Source organism: Oryx dammah, unplaced genomic scaffold (genome assembly GCF_014754425.2).
Source record: "Oryx dammah isolate SB20612 unplaced genomic scaffold, SCBI_Odam_1.1 HiC_scaffold_3, whole genome shotgun sequence".
In the NCBI taxonomy this organism is placed as follows: domain Eukaryota; kingdom Metazoa; phylum Chordata; class Mammalia; order Artiodactyla; family Bovidae; genus Oryx; species Oryx dammah.
In genome coordinates this window covers 115,232,449-115,256,292 of record NW_024070187.1, presented here as the reverse complement: position 1 = coordinate 115,256,292, position 23,844 = coordinate 115,232,449, and the positions used below count along the sequence as shown (strand labels likewise).

Genomic DNA, 23,844 nt, shown 5'->3' with positions numbered 1-23,844 from the left:
GTGGCAGTCGGGGGACGCCTTGATTGTTCCCAGCTGCGGCTGCTCCGTTTTCCACTCCTGGCAGAGTGCGAGGGGTCCTGAGATTTGCTGCTCTGCACGGAGATGAGAGCACAAGCAGGCCTGGGGCCGGGGGCATCGCCGGCCTCTGTGTCCGTGTAAGGCTAGGGATGGGCCACAGGCAGAGCGTGCCCGGGTGGCTGCGCCCGGGGCTGGCCTCGAGCGGGCCTGTGTGCCGCGCGTCCCTGAAGCGAGCACAGAATGAGGAGCAGGTCCGTCACAAAGGCCTCACTGTCTGCAGAGGGAGCGAAGCTTCGGCTGTGAGTCAGCCCTCCATTCTGTAGGTAAAGCCTCTCAGTGGACAGTCTGGCAGGGTGACGAGCTGTCGCGTCCTCAGCCCCTGTTGTGTGGCAGACTCCATGCTGATCCCGGTGCTCCACACGGAGCTCTTTGCCCTGAGACGGGGCATCCTGTGGTCATTCCGTGAAGGCAGGACCAGTCTGTTCCAGGGAGACTTGTGCAAAATGTTGGAAAGCAAGGGAGTGTTAGGGAGTGTGTGTGCCTGCTTCCGTCGTGGTTGCAGACTTGACTTTTCCATCTGAGTGTCTCTTCTGCTTCCGTACGAGTGACGAGCTTGGTGCCTCTCTGGGCTCTGGGGGAGGCCTGCCTGCTGTCTGGCACTGCGCCTGCCCCCGGGGACTCGGCTCAGCATCGCAGCGTGGGTTCCGCAGGCTGCAGCTGCACCTGGGCGCTCTGGGAGGGCCGGCGTGGAGGCGTCCTGAGCGCAGGGGGGACACTCTCCCGCCACCCCTGCACCCTCCTCCAGGCTCTCCCCTCTCCCGTCTGTACTTTAGACCCTCTGTTGCCCCCTCTGGAGTATCAGCTCCCCAAGAACAAGGCGTGTGCTTTGTTTACTGCTCTGCATCCGCATGTTGGAACCGGGCCTGTGCGCACTGGCTGGTTCTAAACGCTGGTCGGTCATCCGGGCACTTCTTTGGAGAGTGGTGCTTTTCCCTTCATCGTGGACAGCCCTCCTCTGTTCCGTGTGGCCTCCCCAGCCGCTTGCCGCTCCAGCACCTGCCGTGGAGCGTCTGTGGTGTGCGTGGAATGGGTTACGCCATCTTCAGAGCTTGTTACACGAGGCCGCACGGCGATGCTTGGCCCCCCCCCCTCCCCTCGGTCCCCTTGGAAAACCATTCGTCACTCTGAGCTGTTAGTTTCTGCTTTAACTAACACGTTTTCAGTTTTCACTGTAACAGCATCACGGTTTTCTTTTCTTTTGTAATGACTCTATGTTGCATTTTGTTTTTAGACATTTTAAAAGGGAAAGGCTTTGTAGACGAGAGGCACCCTGAGCCGCCAGCCTTCCTGCACCAGCAGCAGCAGCAGCAGCTTGCCTCCTGGAGAGGTGGCTCTCCCCTTCAGCTTCGCCACGGTCGCTCTCCTGACTCACTCTGTTGTCTTTGTCCTTGTGGATCGATCCTTCGTTTGTAATTCTTTTTTGAAAATACTTGCTCGTTCATCTGGCTGCGTCAGATCTTTGTTGGGTCGAGTGGGATCTTTCGTTACGGCGCACAGACCCTGGCTGAGGCATGAGGGCTGTGTGGGCTTGGTTGGCCCGTGGCATGCTGAGTGTTAGTTCCCCGACCCGTGATCGAACCCTCATCGCCTGTGTTGCACGGCACATTCTTAACCACTGTACCACCGGGGAAGTCCCTGAAATTCTTGACGGTCTTTCCAGTTGGGGTTTCTGTGAGGAGGGTAAGAAAATGTGGGAAAGAAGCCTCACGGGTCTTACGTCCACTCCCCACTTCTTCCCTGCATTCTGCTCTTCCTTCTGGGTCTGTGGCTTTGCTCCAGTATGTCTGTCAGCGTTTCTTTTGTGAAAGGAATGTGTATATTAAACTGCCTTAGTTTTTGCATGTCTGAATATACACTTTGGCTCATGCTTGGTAATAATTTAGAGGAGAAATTCTCTCTTCCCTGAGCACTTTGGAGAGGTTCCGCCATCTGGTCCTCTCAGTTGAGGCCGCACAAAGCCTGTGTTTCTGGCCCTCTCCTCCTGCTGAAGTCTGTCCATTAACTTATTCTTTATGGGGACTTAGGTTTGAAGATTTTCTTTTTGTCCTTCATATTCACAAAAGTGTGTGTTTAGGTATTGATTTGTTTCTCTTTATTTTGCTCAGAACCCTGGGTGCCCTTTTTAATCTGAATACTTAAGTTTTGTTTCATCTCTGGAAGAATTTCCATCATTATCCTTTTGAAAATTGCCTTTCCCCCATCCTTCCTAGTTTCTCCTGGAACTCCAGGGGAATGTAAACTCCCTGAAAGCAGAACGTTTTTCACACGTGTACGTGTGCAAGCAGTTGCTGTCTTCACCGTCTTCACACGCACAGTTCAGGGGTACTGAGTGTGTCCACATCATTCCGCACCCGTTCCTGCCACCTGCTTCAGAATTTTCCCACCTTGTGAGACAGAAGCTGGTTCCAGCTGAACACCAGCTCTTCATTCTCTCTTCCCCATTCCCTTGCAAGCTGCCTTTCTATCAGCACTTCTGTCTCTATGAATTTGATTACTCTCGGGACCTCATGTAAGTGCAGTCAGGGAGTTCCCTGGTGGTCCAGTGGTTCAGTTCAGTTCAGTCGCTCAGTCATGTCGGACTCTTTGTGACCCCGTGGACTTCAGCATGCCCAGCCTCCCTGTCCATCACCAGCTCCCAGAGCTTCCTCAAACTCATGTCCATGGAGTTGGTGATGCCATCCAACCAACCATCTCATCCTCTGCCGTCCCCTTTTCCTCCCGCCTTCAATCTTTCCCAGCGTCAGGGCCTTTTCAAATGAGTCAGTTCTTTGCATCAGGTGGCCAAAGTATTGCAGTTTCAGCTTCGGCATCAGTCCTTCCTATGAGTATTCAGGGTTGATTTCCTTCAGGATTGACTGGTTTGATCTCCTTGCAATCCAGGCAACTCTCAAGAGTCTTCTCCAACACCACAGTTCAAAAGCATCAATTCTTCAGTGCTCAGCTTTCCTTATAGTTCAGCTCTCACATCCATACATGACCACAGGAAAAACCATAGCCTTGACTAGATGGACCTTTGTTGGCAAAGTAATGTCTCTGCTTTTTAACATACTGTCTAGGATGGTCATAACTTTTCTTCCAAGGGGCAAGCGTCTTTTAATTTTATGGCTGCACTCACCATCTGCAGTGATTTTGGAGCCCCAAAATAAAATCTGTCACTGTTTCCACTGTTTCCCCATCTATTTCCCATGCAGTGATGGGACTGGATGCCATGATCTTCGTTTTCTGAATGTTGAGCTTTAAGCCAACTTTTTCACTCTCCTCTTTCACTTTCATCAAGAGGCTCTTTAGTTCTTCACTTTCTGCCATAAGGGTGGTGTCATCTGCATTTCTGAGGTTATCGATATTTCTCCTGGCAATCTTGATTCCAGCTTGTGCTTCATCCAGTCCAGCGTTTCTCATGATGTACTCTGCACATAAGTTAAACAAGCATGGTGACAATATACAGCCTTGATGTACTCCTTTTCCTATTTGGAACCAGTCTGTTGTTCCATAGCCAGTTCCAACTGTTGCTTCTTGACCTGCATACAAATTTCTCAGGAGGCAGGTCAGGTGGTCTGGTATTCCCATCTCTTGAAGAATTTTCCACAGTTTGTTCTGATCCACACAGTGAAAGACTTTGGTGTAGTCAGTAAAGCAGAAATAGATGTTTTTCTGGAACTCTCTTGCTTTTTCTATGATCCAGTGGATGTTGGGAATTTGATCTCTGGTTCCTCTGCCTTTTCTAAATCCAGCTTGAACATCTGAAAGTTCACGGTTCACGGACAGTTGAAGCCTGGCTTGGAGAATTTTGAGCATTACTTTACTAGCATGTGAGATGAGTGCAATTGTGTGGTAGTTTGAGCATTCTTTGGCATTGCCTTTCTTTGGGATTGGAATGAAAACTGACCTTTTCCAGTCCTGTGGCCACTCCTGAGTTTTCCAAATTTGCTGGCATATTGAGTGCAGCACTTTCACAGCATCATCTTCTAGGATTTGAAGTAGCTCAGCTGGAATTCCATCACCTCCACTAGCTTTGTTCATAGTGATGCTTCCTAAGGCCCACTTGACTTCACATTCTAGGATGTCTGGCTCTAGGTGAGTGATCACACCATCCTGATTATCTGCGTTGTGAAGATCTTTTTTGTACAGTTCTTCTGTGTATTCTTGCCACCTCTTCTTACTATCTTCTGCTCCTGTTAGGTCCATACCGTTTCTGTCCTTTGTCGAGCGCATCTTTGCATGAAATGTCCCCTTGGTGTCTCTCATTTTCTGGAAGAGTCTCTAGTCTTTCCCATTCTGCTGTTTTCCTCAATGCAATTGCTTTGCATTGATCGCTGAGGAAGGCCCCTGGTTAGGACTCTGCAATTTCCCTGCTGAGGGCGTGGGTCAAACCTCTGGTTGGGGAACTTAATATCCTGCAAGCTGTGTGAAAAAGTGAAAGTTGCGTCTGACTCTTTGTGACTTCATGGACTGTACAGTCGTGGAATTCTCCAGACAAGAGTATCGGAGTGGATAGCTGTTCCCTTCTCCAGGGGATCTTTCTAACCGAGGGATCCAACCCGGGTCTCCCCCACTGCAGGTGCGTTCTTTACCAGCTGAGCTACGGCGAGCTGTGTGCTGTGACCAAACAGAAAGTGGGGCCACATAGCCCTTGTCCTTCTGTGGGCAGCTTCTCTCGCTTCGTATGATGCGTGCAGGGTGTGTCCGTGCTGCAGCACGCCTCGATACTTCATTCCTTTTTAAGGCTGAATAATCCGTCATCTGAGGGTCAGTTGATCAATTCACTCGCCTGCTGAAGGACACCTTGATCGCTCCCAGGTTTTGGCAACGATGAGATGAAACTGATAGACACCTCCTTGTGCAGGTTTTCCTGCGGATGTAAGTGTTCAGCTTCCTTGGGTAAATTCCGAGGAGTGGGATTGCTGGATCGTATGATGAGAGTATCTTGAGTGTTGTGAGCAACCATGAAAGTGTGTTCCCAGCAGCAGTGAGGAGACTTCTGCGGCTCCGTATCCGCTCAGGCAGCTGGTGCCGTCAGTGTGGTGGACTCTGGCCGTGCTGAGTAGGCGTGGAGTGACTGCTCTCCCTGCGGTCCTCCATGGGGCATGCCCCCAGGCCACCTCTGGGGTGGAGAAGCCCCTGAGCAGTCCCAGCTGCCTGGCGGGGCTGTGCCGTGTTGCTCCTCCCAGGCCCATTTGTTTCTTGGCTCGGGGTTTGGGCCCCCACCGCCTTCTCAGGCAGTTTTTGAGGGTGACTCTGTCTCCGGGGGCCTCCGGGGGTGTTTGCTGTGGGCCCAGCCCTGGGCTGGCTGGAGGAGCGGCTCAGCACACCGCGCTCTGACCGCTGACCCGTGGCGAGGCCGGCGCTCTGTCCCCAGGAGCTGGAGCGCGGGGGCGGTCACTTGCCGAGAGGAGGCAGTGATGGAGCCCAAGGCTGGCCCAGGCCACGGCCCCGCACTCTGTGCCCGCTGAGCCCACAGCTCTTCGGGGGCCGGGCGCCCACCTGGCCCTGCCCGCTGCTCCAGGCCCGGCTCGGAGGCCTGTGTCCTATCCCCTGCTGCCGTGCCCGGAGGCTCCTTGCTCTTCACGCGTCATTTTTGGATCTGGAGATTTCCCTCTCTTGTTTTGAATTAGGTGATATACATAGCTCACTTTTTTTTTTTCTTTAAAAAAAGTTATAATTTGGCATCTTCACCAGAAATGTCCTGAAACGTGTTAAAATGGTAACGGAGTTCATCGTAATGTTGAACCATCATTTGTGAATAAATGCTGTGTAGCTGTGATACCTTATTTTAATATGTACGGTAATAACTGGATTTGATTTGCTGCTGTTTTGTCGTCTTTTTTTTTACGGTCCTACTCTACTGATCTCGGTCGATAGCTTTTCTTTGTACTACTTCTCTGGTTTTGACGGGAGAGGTGTGCCGGCCTTACGTAGTGATGTTTGGGCAGCTCTCCGTCACTTTCCACGTTGTGGAGTAATTTAAAACAGTAGGAATGCTGTGTTTGCGTGATGAGTAATACACAGCAGTTGGGCAGACTGAGTTGAGCTTGTTTTTATACCGACACAGCGGAAATCAGCTGTGTTGGTCAAATCACAGGCCCAGTGTGGCAGCATTTCTGGGCACGCAAACCCCGTGCAGCAGCTCTCCGTTCCGTAGCCTGGAAGGGTGGTTTGTGGACTGATGGTGGGGGACTGAGTGGGACTTGGCCTTCCTGAACAGGCAGATGCCATCTTTGTGTGGACAGTCACCCTGTCCCAGGCCTGTGGGAGGTGGTGCTGCGCTGGGAGCTTGTGTCTGGCTTCAAGCTGTTGGACTTGGGGCTCCCGGTGGGTGCTGTGGGCACGGAGAACCAGAGCCCCAGCACGCTGCTGTGGGTGTGTAGTGGGCGGTAAGCAGCCTGCTGGGCTGAGCCTGGCTTCTCTCACCTGGGGCCCCGGGTGCCCTGAGCCCGTCTTGCCATCCTCAGCTGGAGGCGCACGTTGTCCAGAGGTCGTCTTCTGTGCCAGAACAACTCGAGGCAGGTTGGCGCAACGCTGAGAGCTGCCATGCTGGACGGGCGGGTGTGCACATGGGTCCTGTTGTTGTTTGTGCTGTTCTGCTTTTACAGCTCGTCCCTCTCCCCTGATTGAGGGCCACTGAGCCAGTGAAGCCCTCTGGGCCGCTCTTCTGTGGTTTTTGGGGGCTTTGCAGGTTTTCTGCCTCTTGGTTGGGTTTTTTGTTTTTCTTGGAGTGCTAGATAGAATGAAAGATTTCCTAACTTACTGGTGTAACCTTGGTAGACAACGAAAACGCCTTGAAAGGTCAAGTCAGTGGTCAGTGCCGTGGTGGGCGTGAGAGTGGACCCTCGGGGGGGCCGTGCCTTCAAGCGCCATCCCGGGTGGACTCCTGGAGAGTAGTGAGCCGCTGGCAGTTTCCAGGTGAGGGCGGGGTACAGGCCAGATGCACAGAGAAACAAGGGCCCGCGCGAGGCTAGAGTGCCAGCGGCAGACGCAGGTCTGCACAGCCCAGATGCCAAGAGCTGTGTCTGATGTATGCAGAGATGTAAAAGAAACGTGAAGATTCCAGCAGGAGCAGGCAGTCTTGAAAATGTGGTTCACATATAGGTCATGCTCCCCTAGGCCTGCCATTAAATCCTGAGGAGGGGCAGAAATCTCAACCTTTGTGTGAGGATTCCAGACCTGAGTGTTGGCGACTGACTTCTTGGTTACGTCTGTCGGCTCTGTCTCCTGGTGTCTCAGTCTGAGCTGTGCGCTGCCCAGGGCTGCCGTTCGCGTCCTTCACTCGCACAGGCTGCCTGGGGCTCGGCAGGGCCTCTGGGCGGCGAGCGCGGGGCTGCCGCTGGTATCTGGCCGTGGCTGTGCGGCTGTAGCGCGGCCTTGGGTCATTGCCTTCTGCAGTCACGCGATTGTTCAGAAGCCGAGGGCCAGAGGGCCTCACTCGCGCTCACCTGTTTCTGGTGCCCTTCATTGCTTCCTAAGCCCCAGTGTCGCTCTGCTCTCATTCAACGTCAACCGCAAGAACTCCTGGTAGCATTTCTCACAGTGAAGACCTGACGGCAACAGCTTCCTAACGGGTATTTCTTTTAAAATCTATTTAGTCATCATTCTTACAGAACATTTCTTCTGGGTATCAGATATCGGGTGGACAGTTTTTTTTCCTTTCCCCCCATTACTCTAATCATGGCTGGCTTCTGTTTCTCATGAGAAGTGAATGACCCTCCATGTCATTGTTTTGTATTTAATGGACCTTTTTTCCCCCCTCTGCTCTTCAGGGTTTTTCTTTATATTGGTTTAAATGTTTCCACTGACTATACCTGGGTGTGGGTTCTTTTACATATCTCCTGCTGAGATTTGGGCTTCCTTTGTGGCTCAGCTGGTAAGGAATCCACCTGTAATGCAGGAGACCTGGGTTCGATCCCTGGGTTGGGAAGATCTGCTGGAGAAGGGAAAGGCTCCCTACTCCAGTGCTCTGGCCTAGAGAATGCCATGGACTGTATATATATATTATATTATATATATATATATAGTCCATGGGGTTGCAGAGAGTTGGGCACAACTGAGTGACTTTCAGTTCAGTTCACTTCACTTCTGCTGAGATTTGCTGAGCTTCTTGAATCTCTGAATTTATGTCTCACTGAATCCGAAAAGTTTTCTGTTTAATTTTTCCCAAATGGTTTTTTTTCTATCTCATTGTTTCTTCCCTCTCCTCTGGGTAGGAGTGGGAATCCAGACCCCTTGATGTTGGTCTGTAGCACAAGCTAGAATCAAGATTGCCGGGAGAAATATCAGTAACCTCAGATATGCAGATGACACCCCCCTTATGGCAGAAAGTGAAGAAGAATTAAAGAGCCTCTTGATGAAAGTGAAAGAGGAGAGTGAAAAAGCTGGCTTAAAACTCAACATTCAAAAAATGAAGATCATGGCATCCAGTCCCATCACTTCACGGCAAATGGATGGGGAAACAGTGGAAACAGTGGCTTACTTTATTTTCTTGGGCTCCAGAATCACTCTTGACACCTGAACTCACACAATGTGATAACCTGTGATTGCACTGTTTCCATCAGTCACATTTTTACAAATAGGTAGAGACTCATTCACCGGAGAAGGCGATGGCACCCACTCCAGTCCTCTTGCCTGGAAAATCCCATGGACGGAGGAGCCTGGGAGGCTGCAGTCCACAGGGTCGAGAAGAGTCGGACACGACTGAATGACTTCCCTTTCCCTTTCAAAATCGCTGCAGATGGTGACTGCAGCCACGAGATTATAAGATGCTTGCTCATTGGGAGAAAACCAATGACAAACCTAGACAGAGTATTAAAACTTTGTCTAGTTTTAATAATAGACGTTACCTATAGACAGTACTAGAGATATTACCTACAAAGGTCCGTATAGTCAGAGCTATGATTTTTTTCGGTAGTCATGGATGGATGTGAGAGCTGGACAGAAAGAAAGGCTGAGCACTGAAAAATTGATGCTTTTGAACTATGGTATTGGAGAAGATTCTTGAGAATCCCTTGGACTGCCAGGAGATCCAACCAGTTCATCCTAAAGGAAATCAGTCCTGAATATTCATTGGAAGGACTGATGCTGAAGCTCCAATACTTTGGCCACCTGATGCGAAGAACTGAGTCATTTGAAAAGACCCTGATGCTGGGAAAGATTGAAGGCGGGAGGAGAAGGGGATGACAGAGGATGAGATGGCTGGATGGCATCACCAACTCGATGGACGTGAGTTTGAGCAGGCTCCGGGAGTTGGTGATGGACAGGGAGGCCTGGCGTGCTGCCGTCCGTGGGGTCGCAGAGAGTCGGGCACGCCTGAGCGACAGAGCAACAAAATAGATCACGGAGGCTCTGTTTCTTTCTATTAATTTTTACTCTTTTTTAAAGATCATTTCTACTGATCTATTTTCAAGTTTCTTTTTTATAATATATATATTTTAGTGAAGTACAGTTAACTTACTATGTTTCAGATGCATATGAAATAGAAAAAGTGAAGCAAACTAGATAAAAGTAAAAGGTCACCGTACAGTTGAGCTGTTTTTAAGCATGACTGCCCTTTAGAAACATATCTGGAGTCTGGAGGAAAAAAGGAACAGCTGAACATTTGTATTTTTCAAAAGAACTTCAAGATAGTTCTGTAACACATCTGGATTTTAAAAAGTGGCAACAGGTTTCCTGTTAGACCCTAGTTTTGGTGATACAGAGTTCTGTTGCTTTTCTACTGACCAATCATGACACAATGGTATCGAATAATAACTGCATAATCACAATAGTAAAAGATGGTTATCAGTTTTCACAGTCGGGTTTCACAATCAGTTCAGTTCAGTCACTCAGTCATATTCGACTCTTTGCGACCGCATGGACTGCAGCACACCAGGCTTCCTTGTCCATCACCAACTCCTGGAGCTTGCTGAAACTCATGTCTGTCGAGTCAGTGATGCCATCCAGCCACCTCATCCTCTGTCGTTCCCGTCTCCTCCCACCTGCAGTCTTTCCCAGCATCAGGGTCTTTTCCAGTGAGTCACATCAGGTGGCCAAAGGATTGGAGCTTCAGCGTCAGCATCACTCCTTCCAGTGAATATTCAGAACTGATTTCCTTTACGATTGACTGTTTGATCTCCTTGCAGTCCAAGGGGCTCTCAAGAGTCTTCTCCAACACCACAGTTCAGAAGCATCATTCTTCGGTGCTCAGCTTTGTTTATGGTCCAACTGTCACATCCATACCTAACTACTGGAAAAACCATAGCTTTGACTAGATGGACCTTTGTTGGCAAAGTTAATGTCTCTGCTTTTTAATATGCTGTCTAAGTTGGTCATAGCTTTTCTCAATCAATAACCAGACAGAAAGTAAAAGATAATTACAATTGCAAGCCATAATGGGAACGCTATTAACAATATAAAATAATTACATGCAGTTGGGGGTGAAGCAGAGTGTTGTGGTGAGTGGAGGTGTACCCGTGTACATGTTTTCATCCACGCAGCCCGTCTGTGTCTTCTGGTTGGTGCATTTAATCCATTTGCATTTAAGGGAGTGATTGATAGGTGTGACCCCATCACTGTTTTCTTCATTGTTTGGGTTTATTATTTCCGTAGGTCTCTTCCTTCTGTGTTTCCCGTCTAGAGAAATTCCTTTTGCATCTGTTGTAAAGCTGGTTGGGTGGTGCTCAGTTCTCTTAACTTTTGCTTGTCTGGAAAGCTTTTGATTTCTCCATCGAATCTGAAGGAGCGTCTTGCTGGGTAGAGTATTCTTGGTTATAGGTGCTTCCCTTTCATCATTTAAAATGGACCATGCCATTCCCTTCTGACTTGTAGGGCTTCTCTCAGGAAGTCAGCCTGACGGGCGTTCCCTTGCATGCTATCTGTCGTTTTTCCCGCGGTGCTTTTAGTGCTCACCTCTGTCTTCAGTTCTTGTCAGCTTGGTTGCCCTGTGTCTGGCTGGGTCCCTCTCTGAGTTTGTCCTTCCTGGGACTCTGTGCTTCCTGGACATGGTTGACTCTCTCCTTTGCCGTGTTCAGGAAGTTTTCGCTATTATCTCTCCACATACTTGCTCAGGCCCTTTTCTCTCTTCTCCTTCTGGGACCCCTGTAATGCCAGTGTTGGCGCGCTTAATGTTGTCCCAGCAGTCTCTGAGGCTGTCTTCATCTCTTTTTGTTCTTTTCTCTATATTCTGCTCTGTGGCAGTGACTTCCACCCTTCTGTCCTCCAGGCCATTTCTGTCCTCCAGGTCTCCTGCCTCAGTTACTTGCTGCCGATTCCTTCCAGTGGGGCTCAGAGGTTAAAGCGTCTGCCTGCAATGTGGGAGACCCGGCTTCGACCCCTGGGTCAGGAAGATCCCCTGGAGAAGGAAATGGCACCCCACTCCAGTATTCTTGCCTGGAGAATCCCCTGGACGGAGGAGCCTGGTGGGCTGCCGTCCACGGGGTCGCAGAGAGTCGGACACGACTGAGCGCCTTCACCCTCACCTTGCGGTGCCTGCCCGTCTCTGTGTCTGTCCTCCGGGTCTTCTGCCTCGGCGGCCTGCTGGAGCTTCCTCCCGGTGCCTGCCCGTCTCTGCTTGTTCTTTACTTCTTCTGGGTCTTTGGTAAGCATTTCTTGCAGTTTTTACATCTTCGCCTCCACCGGTTTCCCGAGGTCCTGGATCGTCTTCACTATCATTATTCTGAATTCTTTTTCTGGAAGGTTGCCCGTCTCCACTCCATTTTGTTGTTTTTCTGGGGTTTTGTCCCTTCACCTGGGACATAACTTTTTGCTTTTTTGTTGTGATTAACTTTCTATGATACGTTTTTGTTTTAGCTGCTCTGAGACTGCTTCTCTTGTTTCTTCTGTCTGCCCTGTGATGGCTGAGGCTGAGAAGCTTCTGTCAGCTTTTTGATGAGAGGGACTGACAAAGGGAGAAACTGGGTCTTCCTCTGGCGGGCACTGAGAACATCCAGGGAATTTGACTTTGGAGGCCAGTGGGGCTTGACTCTGGAGCTGCCACAGGACCGGGGAGACAGGCCGTTGCAGGGCACAGGCGAAAGCTTGCGCGCCAGGAGAGAGGAGCATTGCCCCACAGGAGACCGAGCCAGCCGTGCCTGGGAGCGTCCGGGAGCCTCTGGTGGAGGCGTGGGCTGACAGTGACCCGCCCATCAGAATAAGACCCAGATGCCCCCTAAGTCAGTCTCTTCCATCAGGAAGCTTCCACAAGCCTCTTATCTTTATCCATCAGAGGGCAGAGAGAACAAAAACCACAATCACAGAAAACTAACCAAACTGACCACGTGGACCACAGCCTTGTCTAACTCAGTGAAACTATGAGCCGTGCTGTGTGGGGCCACCCGAGATGGACCGGTGACAGTGGAGAGTTCTGACAAACATGGTCCCCTGGAGAAGGGAATGAAAAGCCGCTTTAGCATTCCTGCCTTGAGAACCCCATGGACAGTATGAAAAGGCAAAAAGATAGGATGCTGAAAGATGAACTCCCAGGTCGGTAGGTTTCCAATATGCTACTGGAGATCAGTGGAGAAATAACTCCAGAAAGAATGAAGACACAACCAAACTGAAAACAGCGCCCAGCTGTGGGCATGACTGGCGATGAAGGTGAAGGCCAGTGCTGTCAAGGAACCTGGAATGTCAGGCCCATGAATCAGGCTGGATTGGAAGTGCTCAGACAGGAGGTAGCAAGAGTGAACGTCGACATTTTAGAAATCAGTGAACTGAAATGGACCGGAACAGGTGAATTTAACTCAGATGACCATTATATCTACTACTGTGGGCAATAGAATCCCTTAGAAGAAATGGAGTAACCCTTACAGTCAGCAAGAGTCCAAAATGCAGTACTTGGGTGCAGTCTCAAAAATGACAGAATGATCTCTGTTCATTTCCAAGGCAAACCATTCAGTATCACAGTAATCCAAATCTGTGCCCCAACCACTAATGCCAAAGAGGCTGAACAGTTTTGTGATGACCTTCAAGACCTTCTAGAACTAACACCAGAAAAAAGATGTCCTTTTCATCATAGGGGACTGGAATGCAAAAGTAGGAAGTTAGGTGGCCGGAGTAACAGGCAAGTCTGGTCTTGGAGTCCAAAATGAAGCAGGGCAAAGGCTAACAGTTTTGCCAAGAGAACACACTGGTCATAGCAAACACTTTTCCAGTAGCACAGGAGGTGACTTTACACGTGGACATCACCAGATGGTCAGTACTAAAATCAGACAGATGATATTCTTTGCAGTCGAAGACGGAGAAGCTCTGTACAGTCAGGAAAAACAGGATGGGGAGCTGACGGTGGCTCAGATCCTGACTCCTTATCGCCAACTTCAGACTCACATTGAAGAAAGTGGGGGAAACCACTGGACCGTTCAGGTATGACCTAAATCACATCCCTTACAATTATATAGCATACAGTGACAAATAGATTCACGGGATTAGATCTGACAGAGCGCCTGAAGAACCATGGACGGAGGTTCATGACATTGTACAGGAGGCGGTGATCAAAACCATCCCCAAGAAAAAGAAACGCAAGAAGGCAGAATGGTTGTCTGAGGAGCCTTAATCACTGAGAAAACAAGTGAAAGGCAAAGGAAAGAAGGGGAGATATATCCATCTGAATGCAGAGCTCCATAGAATAGCAAGGAGAGATAAGAAAGGCTTCCTCAGCGATCAGTTCAAAGAAATAGAGGAAAACAATAGAATGGGAAAGACTAGCGATCTCTTCAGGAAGATGAGAGATACCAAGGGAACATTTCATGCAAAGATGGGCTCGATAAAGGACAGAAATGGTAGGGACCTAACAGAGATATTAAGCAGAAGAGATTAAGAGGTGGCAAGAATACACAGAACTATCCAAAAAAGATCTTCATGACCCAGATAACCACGATGGTGTGACCACTCACCTAGAGCCAGACATCCTAGAATTCGAAGTCAAGTGGGCCTTAGGAAGCAACACTATGAACAAAGCTAGTGGAGGTGATGGAACTCCAGCTGAGCTACTTCAAATCCTAAAAGACGGTGCTGTGAGAGTGCTGTCCCCAATATGCCAGCAAAGTTGGAAACCTCAGCAGTGGCCACAGCGCTGGGAACGGTCAGCTTTCATTCCAGTCCCAAACAAAGGCAACGCCAAAGAATGCTCAAACTACCGCACAGTTGCACTCACTTCACACACTAGCAAAGTCATGCTCAAAGGTCTCCAGGCGAGGCTTCAACAGTACACGAGCCGAGAACTTCCAGATGTTCAAGCTGGATTTAGAAAAGGCAGAGGAACCAGAGAGCAAATTGCCGAATCAATTGGATCATAGAAAAAGCAAGAGAGTTCCAGAAAACATCTACTTCTGCTTTATTGACTACGCCAAAGCTTTTGACTGGGTGGATCAGAACAAACTGGAAAATTCTTAAAGAAATGGGAATACCAAACCACCTGACCTGCCTCCTGAGAAATCTGTGTGCAGGTCAAGAAGCAACAGTTAGAACTGGACGTGGAACAGACTGGTTCCAAATTGGGAAAGGAGTACGTCAAGGCTGTATATTGTCACCCTGCTTCTTTAACTTATATGCAGAGTCCATCATGCGAAATGCCAGACTGGATGAAGCACAAGCTGGAATCAGGATTGCCAGGAGAAATATCAGTAACCTCAGATACGCATTTGACACCACCCTTACCAAAGGGAAGAAGGCGAAGAGGAGCTGAAGAGCTTTTTGATTCGAGTGAAAGAAGAGAGGGAGAAAGCTGGCTTGAAGCTCAACACTCAAAAAACGAAGTTCATGGCATCCGGTCCCATCACTTCATGGCAAATGGATGGGCAAACAATGGAAACAGTGAGAGACTTTATTTTCTTGGGATCCAAAATCACTGGGGACAGTGACTGCAGCCGTGAAATTAAAAGACGCCTGCTCCTTGGAAGAAAAACTATGACCAACCGAGGCAGCATATTAAAAAGCAGAAGTATTACTTCGCCGACTAAGGTCCGTCTAGTCAAGGCTCTGGTTTTTCCTGTGGTCATGTATGGATGTGAGAGCTGGACTGTAAAGAATGCTGAGTCCTGAAGAATTGATGCTTTTGAACTGTGGTGTTGGAGAAGACTCTTGAGAGTCCCTTGGACTGCAAAGCGATCCAAACAGTCAATCCTAAAGGAGATCAGTCCTGAATATTCATTGGAAGGACTGATGCTGAAACTCCAATGCTTTGGCCACCTGATGCGAAGAACTGAGTCATTTGAAAAGACCCTGATGCTGGGAAAGATTGAAGGCGGGAGGAGAGGGGGACGACAGAGGATGAGATGGCTGGATGGCATCACCAACTCGATGGACACGAGTTTGAGGAAGCTCCGGGAGTTGGTGATGGACAGGGAGGCCTGGCGTGCTGTGTAAAGAGTCAGACACGACTGAGCGACTGGACTGATGTGGTGGAGTCTCTGTTTCCCCCCGTCCTCTGGAAGGCCTGGCCCCAAAGGCTGGATGCCCAGCCCCGTTGCTGGATCCTCAGGTGGGGCGCAGAACCTTCACAGCGGCGCTTGGGCTTCTTTGTGCCTGTTGTCCAGTCTGTGGGTCACCCGCCGCGCGAGCGTGGTGTCAACTCTGTCCTGAGCGCGCTCCTCCTGCCGTCCGCGGGCTGCTGCTTCGTCTTTGGGCATCGGGCGTCTTTCTCTGGTGGGCCCCGCATCCTCCTGTTGATGGCTCTTAACAGCTAGTTGCGATTTTAGGGCCTTTGCAGGAGATGAGCGCACGTCCTGGTTTTATCCTGGATATTGTGAGTGATGCGCCTGGAGACAACCCTTTTTTCCTGTTAGGTTCTTCTTAAGAGTACTCGTTTTCTTTCAGTTGTGTTGAAATTCTCGTAGCATTTCCCGTCCTAACCGTTTGAAACAGTTACCTGGCTGTGCTGGGGGTCTCAGCTGAGGCATGTGTGATCTTTCAGCTGTGGCACAAGAGCTCTTTGTTGCAATGTGCGGAATCTGGTTCCGTGACCAGGGATGAAACCCAGGTCCCCTGCGTTGGGAATACGGAGTCTTAGCCCCTGGACCCCCGGGCAGTCCCGCCTCTGGGCCGTGTGGAAGCGTGCCGTTCGGGTGTTGCGTGCAGGCAGTGTTGCAGCCATCGCTTCCAGACCGGCATTGTCCTGTGCGCCTGGAGCTCGGCCCCCTGCCTGCCCTGCCTCGGGTCCTGGTGTCGCCTTCCTGCAAACGGCCGTGGGTCTGATTGCGCGTGAGGATGCTTCCGCACAGCCTTTGCTGGTCCTCTGTGGCGCGCACTGCTGTCTGCGGGGCGTCCTCGGGGTCGGTGTGTGGCGGTGCCCGCCTCCCCTTGCCGTCTGAGGCTGCAGCACGCCCCGCTCTGTGGATGGACACGGGGCGCCGACACCCCACGTGCCTGCCTTCCGTCCCCTGGGTGTGTGCCAGGTGGGCTTGTGGGTCCTGTGGGTGCTGACGGAGCCCCGCTATTTCCTTCCCGTCCCCACCCCGCTGCACAGGGCTCCAGGCTCCTCGCGTCCCCCCGAGGCCCTGCTGTCTGTTCTGATGGTGGGTAACCATCCTCATAGGTGCTGTGTGAGGTGGCATTTATTTTGGGGTTTTGATCTTTCCTTTAGTTTTTTGGTGGGGGATGGCCCTCACTGCGCAACTTGTGGGATCCCAGTTCCCGAGCAGGGACGGAACCCAGGCTCCCAAAAGTGAGAGTGCAGAGTCCCAGTTGCCGGGCTGCCAGAGAGCTGCGGTTTGCCCGTGTAAGAGTGGGCTTGCAGCCCTGTGTGCAGGCCGTGTGGACCCTGGGGCTGGGCGGGGTCCGTGTCCTCTGCTCACCGGCCACACGCACCCTGCTGTGCCTCAAGGCCGTCGGCTTCTTTCTGTCCAGTCAGCCTGATGTGAGCGGGACTGGAACCCACTCAGACTTGCCTTAAAACCCCCCATGGGTCGCAGTGGACGGTCCCGGCGTGTGCTCGGGGTGGGGGGCGGTCCCCGGCGCCTTGATGTGGTGTCCCCTCGGTGGTGACAGGGCCACGCTCCCGGCGCGGTGCTCTCCATCGAGGGCACCCCGGCGGGGCACTCCGTCTCGGTGCTCTGCTTACCCCAGTGGCTCGTCTTGGAGGGCCTCCTTGCTGCTGTTGTGGTGTGCTCTTGGGGGCCTTGGGGGGGGTCTTCCCAGCAGAGTGGGCGCCGGCCTGTTCCCCGTGAGCTGCCTTCACTGGGTGTCCTGAGTGAGGGGCTGCGGCTCCCGGGGAAGCCCCCTCTGCCTGTGGGGCTCAGGCAGCCCATCTGACCCCGGGTGCCGTGCGGGGTCCTTGGTGTGCCCTGTCCAAGGAGAGCTGAGTGTCCTCGAGGCTGCGGCCCCTCCTCGTCCCCACGGTTAGCGTGGGCCAGGCCGGTGGCAGGGGGCCCGCCGCCACTTTCCCTGTCCGTCTGGGCTTAAGCTTTGCTGCCCAGTGGCTGTGGGCAGGCCTGGAGCCCCTGCCCGGCACTGCTTCCAGCTGTGCCCCGGGCCCCTCCTCTTCCCCTCTGCGCAGGCCTGGCGCTGCGCCGGCCGCCTCGGGTGCTGCCCCCGTTTCCCGAGGGCTGGGGGGCAGTGGCGTGACTTCCTTTCCTCTCCTGACTTTCGTGTTCCGCCACGAAAACCCAGTCCTGGTCCTTCCACTCTGTTGTTTTGGGACTGCTGTCATTTCTGTGATATTAGAGCTGCCTGTAGGGACCGAAGTCACAGGAAACACCATACATTGCCTCAGAATCCCCAGAACTCCCCAAATGTGTAAATAGAGTTCCATTGGCGTACTCTTCTGAGGTTTGAAATTAAGATGTTTCTTTTCTCCTCTTTTTCTAACACTGCAGTGTTCTGAGACGGAGGCACCGAGGCTGAATGGAATTCAGCGTCAGGAAGAGCCCTCTTTCTGCTCCAAAGGTGGTGAAGTGCATGAAGATGAAGCAGGCCCCGGAAGTCCTGGGCAGCGCCAACGGGAAGACCCCGAGCTGCGACGTGAGCCGCGAGTGCTCCGTGTTCCTGAGCAAAGCCCAGCTCTCGGCCGGCCTGCAGGATGGGGTTGTGCAGAAGTTCAACGGCCACGACGCGCTGCCATTCATCCCGGCCGAGAGGCTGAAAGACCTCACCTCCCGCGTCTTCAATGGAGAGCCTGGTGCTCACGATGCCAAACTGCGCTTTGAGTCCCAGGAAGTGAAGGGACTTGGGACCCCGCCTCACACTACCCCTGTCAAAAATGGCTCTCCAGAAATTAAGCTGAAAATCACCAAAACCTACATGAATGGGAAACCTCTCTTTGAGTCCTCCATATGTGGTGACGGTGCGGCCGCTGTGTCCCATTCGGAAGCAGACGGACAGAAACCAGAGCACAAGGCCCGGAGGAGCCGCAAGAGAAGCGCACAGCGTGGCTCTTTGCTGGAGCACAGCCGCGGAGAGGCTGCCCTGGTGTCCAGGGTCTCCAGTCCTGTGGACAAAAAGGTATTAGTGAATGAGGGGCTCTGGGCGGGTGGCAGGGGGCCTCGGAGGACACGCGACGTGTGAGGAGCGATAGGAGGTGGGCGTGGCCCCGTGGCCGGCTCTCCACGTGCTCTGAGGGCTTGCTGCGGGGACACTCACACCCTGCTGAGCAGCACCAAGGCCTGGAGACGAAGTGTGAAGACTGCATAAGGCTCTGAGTCTGGGCCTGGCCGTTCCGGAGCCCTCGGCCTTCAGGCGGTCCTGTCTCACAGAGCTCCTCTCCTCCTGATGGCGGTCAGTGGGGGACCCGTGGGGCTTCCTCGGTCTGTGCTGTCGGAGGAGCGCTCCCGCCGGCCTCCCCTTGGTCACTGTCCACTGCAGGGGCCCTGCATATGGCTTGCCCCAGTGAGCATGGGGCGTGCCTCCTGCCTGCATGCTCTTGGTCCCCAGCGCAGAGTGCGGTGCTGGAGTGCGCGTGAATGCACGTTCAGGCTTCGAAGGCTGGGGTGGGAATGTGGGGCGAAAACATGGTGTTTATGCCACAGGTCTTCAGTGACAGGCGGGAACCTCAGGCCTGGCAGAGGAGCTGCAGAGGGCTTTGTGGCGCCCCTGTTCCTGAGCTGGTGGTCTGCATAAATAGGGTCTGGCAGGCCTCTGTACACTGGCCAGGCGAAGCTCCAGGCCTGCTTTCGGGAGTAGGGGCAGGGGCTTGAGGCCAGTTTGGGTTTTTTCTCACCAAGGCTGGAGTAATCACTGTAAAATTACAGTGAGGAATTTTGTTTATGGCCCCACAGATAGGACAGGGAAGGATCGACATTTCCCTGGAGGAGTTGAAATAACAAAGACCTTCAGGGTTTATGTCCGTTTGAGTGCTGGGGTGGGGGGCGCGGGGCGGCTCTGATGTAATCACAGTGATGGTGATCTGGGCTGCTGTGGCCCTGCTTGAAGCCCCCTGGTGGATCCATGCTCCTTTGTAGGGAAGAGGCTGCGGTTGATTTTGTTAAAACCTGGGCAGGTCACCTGCTTTTGCCTCTCTGAGTCTGGCTGCACCCTCCGAGTGGGGACGATACTGCCTGTCCTGAGGGTGTGGGTGCGAGGCAGGGGTGACACCTGGCATGATGCTGGACGTTGTGGAGCAGCCTGAGAGCCGGCGTCTTTGTAGGAGTGTGTGACGCGCCCGCTCTGTCCCAGCCCTCACCCCCCGATGGGCTGGCGACCGCGCTCGCCTCCGTGCACTCGTGTGGGGCTGAGGCTTAAAGCTGGTCGGCGATTCGACTGTGCTCAGCCCCCTGGTGAGGGCGCCGCTCTTGCCAGGCCTTCAGCCTCCTCCTGGCCTGGGTTCTGAGGTGCAGAGGCTGAGGCTCCAAGAGCCCAGGCCTTGGATGGTGGAGGTGGGGCTGGGCCTGCTGCCAAGGCCCCGTGTCCTGGCCCCCCTGGAGTCCTCTCTCCCGAGGACTGACTGTCAGACAAGGGCTCAGAGGGGCGGAGGGCCAGAGGATGAATTGCATGAAAATTCTTGTCCAGCCTGCGAAGAAAGCTCCACTAAAGGCTTTCCACCAGGCCCAGGAGGTGGATTTCTGCAGAGACCTTTGCAATGCTGGGCGCCTCTGTGTGCCAGGTACTTGCTGACCTTTTAGCTGAGGGCAGGAGAGGAACAGTTTCGATGAAGTGCTCTCAGGGCTGTTAGCTAAAAACGGTGAGGGAGCCGTGAGGGAAAGCACACTTCTTTTTAGGTGTGTGTGTGCACGTGTGTACATGGAATCTGCTCTGACTCACCCTTGGTCTTCTGTGGATAGGAAGCTGGATTTAGGGCTAGGTACTTGACTTATCTCTTGTTCGTTTTCAGATTCCAGCTAAGAGAGAGTCCTGTCCGAACAGCAGCAGAGACGAAGGCCAGCCGTTGAGGTTCGGGGTCGGGGACCTGGTGTGGTCCAAGGTGTCCGGCTACCCGTGGTGGCCCTGCATGGTCTCTGCCGACCCGCTCCTGCACAGCCACACCAGGCTGAAAGGTACTGCGGGGCACCCTGGGGGCTGCCGTCCCATCTTCGTCTTGTGCACTTCACTGTTCTCATCGCCCAGCTTCTTTCTTCCTCTTCCTTCAACAGCCCTACTGCGGTTCTTTATTTCCCCCTTTTTTATTGTGCTTTAATGCACAAACGTAAGATTTACTGTCCTAACCGAGTGCTCAAATGAGTGGCATGAAATACGTTCACACTGCCAGATAGTGGTCCCCGCCATCTGCGCCCAGAGCTCTGCTTACTCTGTAGACCTGAAGCACTGTCCCTGCGAGGCGGCAAGTCCTCAGGGCCCCACCCCAGACCCTGGCGGCCCCGCTCTGCGTTCGATCTGCTATCGTCTCCCTAAGTGATTAGTGATGGTGAGCACCACCTTTTCACGTGCTTATTGGCCGTTCATACAGCATTTCAGTTGGCTTGTTGGTGGAGGTGGGTTGGATTGTTACTTTTTTGTGTGGTTCATTTTGCACCTTTGAAGTTAGTGATTCAGACCTGACACATTGTTTTTATTTTTATATCCAACTTGGATATGTACTTTATCTAATTGAATTAGTATTAAAGGAGAATGGTCTTTGCCTTCTCATTTGCTTTTCAGGTTTTATGATAATTTATTATTATTTAGATATATAGTAATTACTTATGTCAGCATGATTTTCAGAAATTAGTATTTTATATTGCATTTTAGTTTAAAAACATCCCAGTTTATTTTATTAGGTGGGAAAAAGGAAAAAAGACTAGAAATAATCATCTTTGGTATCATGAAACTTGAATTATAAATCAGAGAAGTTAGAGAACATAATGTGATGTAATGTGTTATGATACAGATTAGAGCAGATGCTTAAATAATTGGACAATTCATGAAACATAAGATCGCATGTGGTTTTGGAGGAAAAAAAAACAAAATTGAGTGGTTTGAGTGTGTCATAAACAGTTCTTCTAGAGTAGACTTTGAGTTTGGTGTGAGGAAGGTGAGATGTGGTGATGCAGGGCTGGAGCTGACCACGTTGGCGCCTAGGTGGCTGTGCCCTCCAGAGGCGTGGGCAGGCGGGGTGGGGCCTGCCCCAGTGGCCCCTCTTGGCCACTGGCTGGAGGCCTGAGCCTTGCCGGGGCATCGCTGCTGGGAGTGGGGTTCAGCAGTGCCCCCTGGCAGGCAGACTTGGGAGGCTCAGACGGGGATGAGAGGCCCTTTCTTGTGTCCCGAGACGCCGGTGCACATGTGCAGGACGCCGGGGCCGGGGAGGAGCCTGTGGGCTGGTTCCGGTTCTGACTTGGTACAGGCTGTGTAGCTTCCTCAGCTTGCCAGCATCAGGGAGTCTGTATCGGGGCTTCCGGGGCCCCAGGATGCACCCCAGAGGCCTCTGGACTTGGTCAGAGTACGACAGAAATACCAGTTGAGGCAGAAGCAAGGCTGCCCTGCTGTGGTCGGGGTGGGCCTTCTGCCTCGGTGGCAGCCCTCCCTCCCAGCTCCAGGTGGCCCAGGCAGAGCCCTCCGGGGCCCTGTGACTCCACACCACTTGTCTGCAGAGCACATCACGTGCAGTCTCTCGGGGTCCTTTTCAGCACTGGGATTTCTGCCTCATTTCAGCCTCCCAGTGTCTCAGACTGTACTAACTGAAGGCGTCTTTCCATGTCTCTCTGTTCCAGCTGCAGGGCTTAATTCACTTCATTACACAGTCCCCCGGTTTAGGGTTGAATAGTTTCTATAGTCTGCAGCAGCTTCATCACTTCATGGCAGATAGATGGGGAAACAGTGGAAGCAGCGAGAGACTTTATTTTCTTGGGCTCCAGAATCCCTGCAGGTGGGGACTGCAGCCGTGAAATTTAAAAAAGACGTTTGTTCCTCGGAAGGAAAGCTGTGACAAACCTAGACAGCGTATTAAAAAGCAGAGACATTACTTTGCCGACAAAGGTCCGTCTAGTCAAGGCTATGGTTTTTTCAGTGGTCATGTATGGATGTGAGAGTTGAACCACAAAGAAAGCTGATCGCCGAAGAATTGATGCTTTTCAACTGTGGTGTTGCAGAAGACTCTTGAGAGTCCCTTCGACTGCAGGGAAATCCAACCGGTCCATCCTAAAGGAGATCAACCCTGAATATTCATTGGAAGGACTGATGCTGAAGCTGAAGGTCTAATGCTTTGGCCACCTGATGTGAAGAACTGACTGATTTGAAAAGACCCTGATGCTGGGAAAGAGTGAAGGCAGGAGGAGAAGGGGACGACAGAGGATGAGATGGTTGGATGGCATCACCAACTGACTCAGTGGACATGAGTTTGAGCAGGCTCCAGGAGTTGGTGATGGACAGGGAGGCCTGGTGTGCTGCAGTCCTTGGGGTCGCAAAGCGTCGGACACGACTGAGCTGAACTGAACTGACAGTAGCTTCTCTGAGTGAGACTGACGTGCCACCACTGGCTCCGGCTCAGCGCTTCTGCACGTTTGCTTAAGAAACGGCATCCGTGTCCTCTTGGTTGAGGCGCAGACTCTGGAGAGTCAGTCGGCTGCTGGGGCCCGGCTCAGCCGACAGTAAGCTGCTACTCCGTGTCTTTAAGCTCCAAGGTTATCAGGGTGTCTCCCTAAGTATGAAAGACAAAGGTGATGATAACGCTACTTTTGGGGAAAGATCTTAGCACAGAGACTGGTGAGCTCTCAGGTGTTATCATCAGCCTCTTTTTTTTTTTTTACTTTTAAACCAGAGTTTGTATTGTGTCTGCCCCCCGCCCTGGTCCCCTCTGGGCTTCTCCTGAGAACATTGCTGTTTGAGCAGTTGTTTCCCCTGCACAGCCCTTGTGTTTGGTGATTCCGTTTTAATAGTTTTGTGCCAGCCGTCAGTGCTCTATGTTGCCAGGCGTCCCCGGAGCGTTCCCAGAGCCGAGTGGCCACAGGTGGCGTCTGTCTTGTCTGGTTGTCCATGTGGAATATTTTGTTTATTACTACTTTTTCCATTTAGAAGCTCTTCCAGCCCACTGTTCAGAGTGGAACCGTGCTGTGGATGCCACCCACTCTCAGGTAGACTTGCCAACCTTAAACGCTTTGTTTCACCTGCTCTCTCTCTTTTGTATATAAATACACTCCCCTTTGCCAGCTCATCTGAGTGGGTGCTATACCCATCCTAACACTGCGCCCTGACTTGTCAGCGGGAGTCCTCCTGGAACAAGGCCAGTACCCGGCCTCCATGCAAGAAAGCGGCCCGTCAGTAGCTGACCCTTCGTCTCTTGGGGCCTTGCTTAGATCTCCCGGCAAGCTCCAGTGTGGCCAGGCACCTGCTCTTTTCTTCACCCTGAGGTTGAGTCAGGGTGCCCTCCCAGCCCCTGCGGGCGAGAGCAGACCCCCAGCCCTGGCCTTGTGAGCAGACTCAGGCCCACAGAGGCAGGCGAGT

The 23,844-nt window shown here is 52.2% G+C and overlaps 1 protein-coding gene across 3 annotated transcripts in view; it reads left to right on the top strand.

Annotated features, from left to right (window-relative positions):
* NSD2 (nuclear receptor binding SET domain protein 2) overlaps positions 1-23,844 on the top strand; it is a 76,171-nt gene that overhangs the window by 14,125 nt on the left and 38,202 nt on the right. For all 3 annotated transcript variants that reach the window (XR_005720623.1, XM_040237691.1, XM_040237692.1), the window contains 2 exons: positions 17,853-18,477; positions 20,303-20,465. Coding sequence is in view for 2 of the 3 variants with exons in the window: in XM_040237691.1 (XP_040093625.1) it covers positions 17,881-18,477; positions 20,303-20,465 (760 nt within the window). In the remaining variant the exon portion in view is untranslated. The remainder of the gene's footprint in view (positions 1-17,852; positions 18,478-20,302; positions 20,466-23,844) is intronic.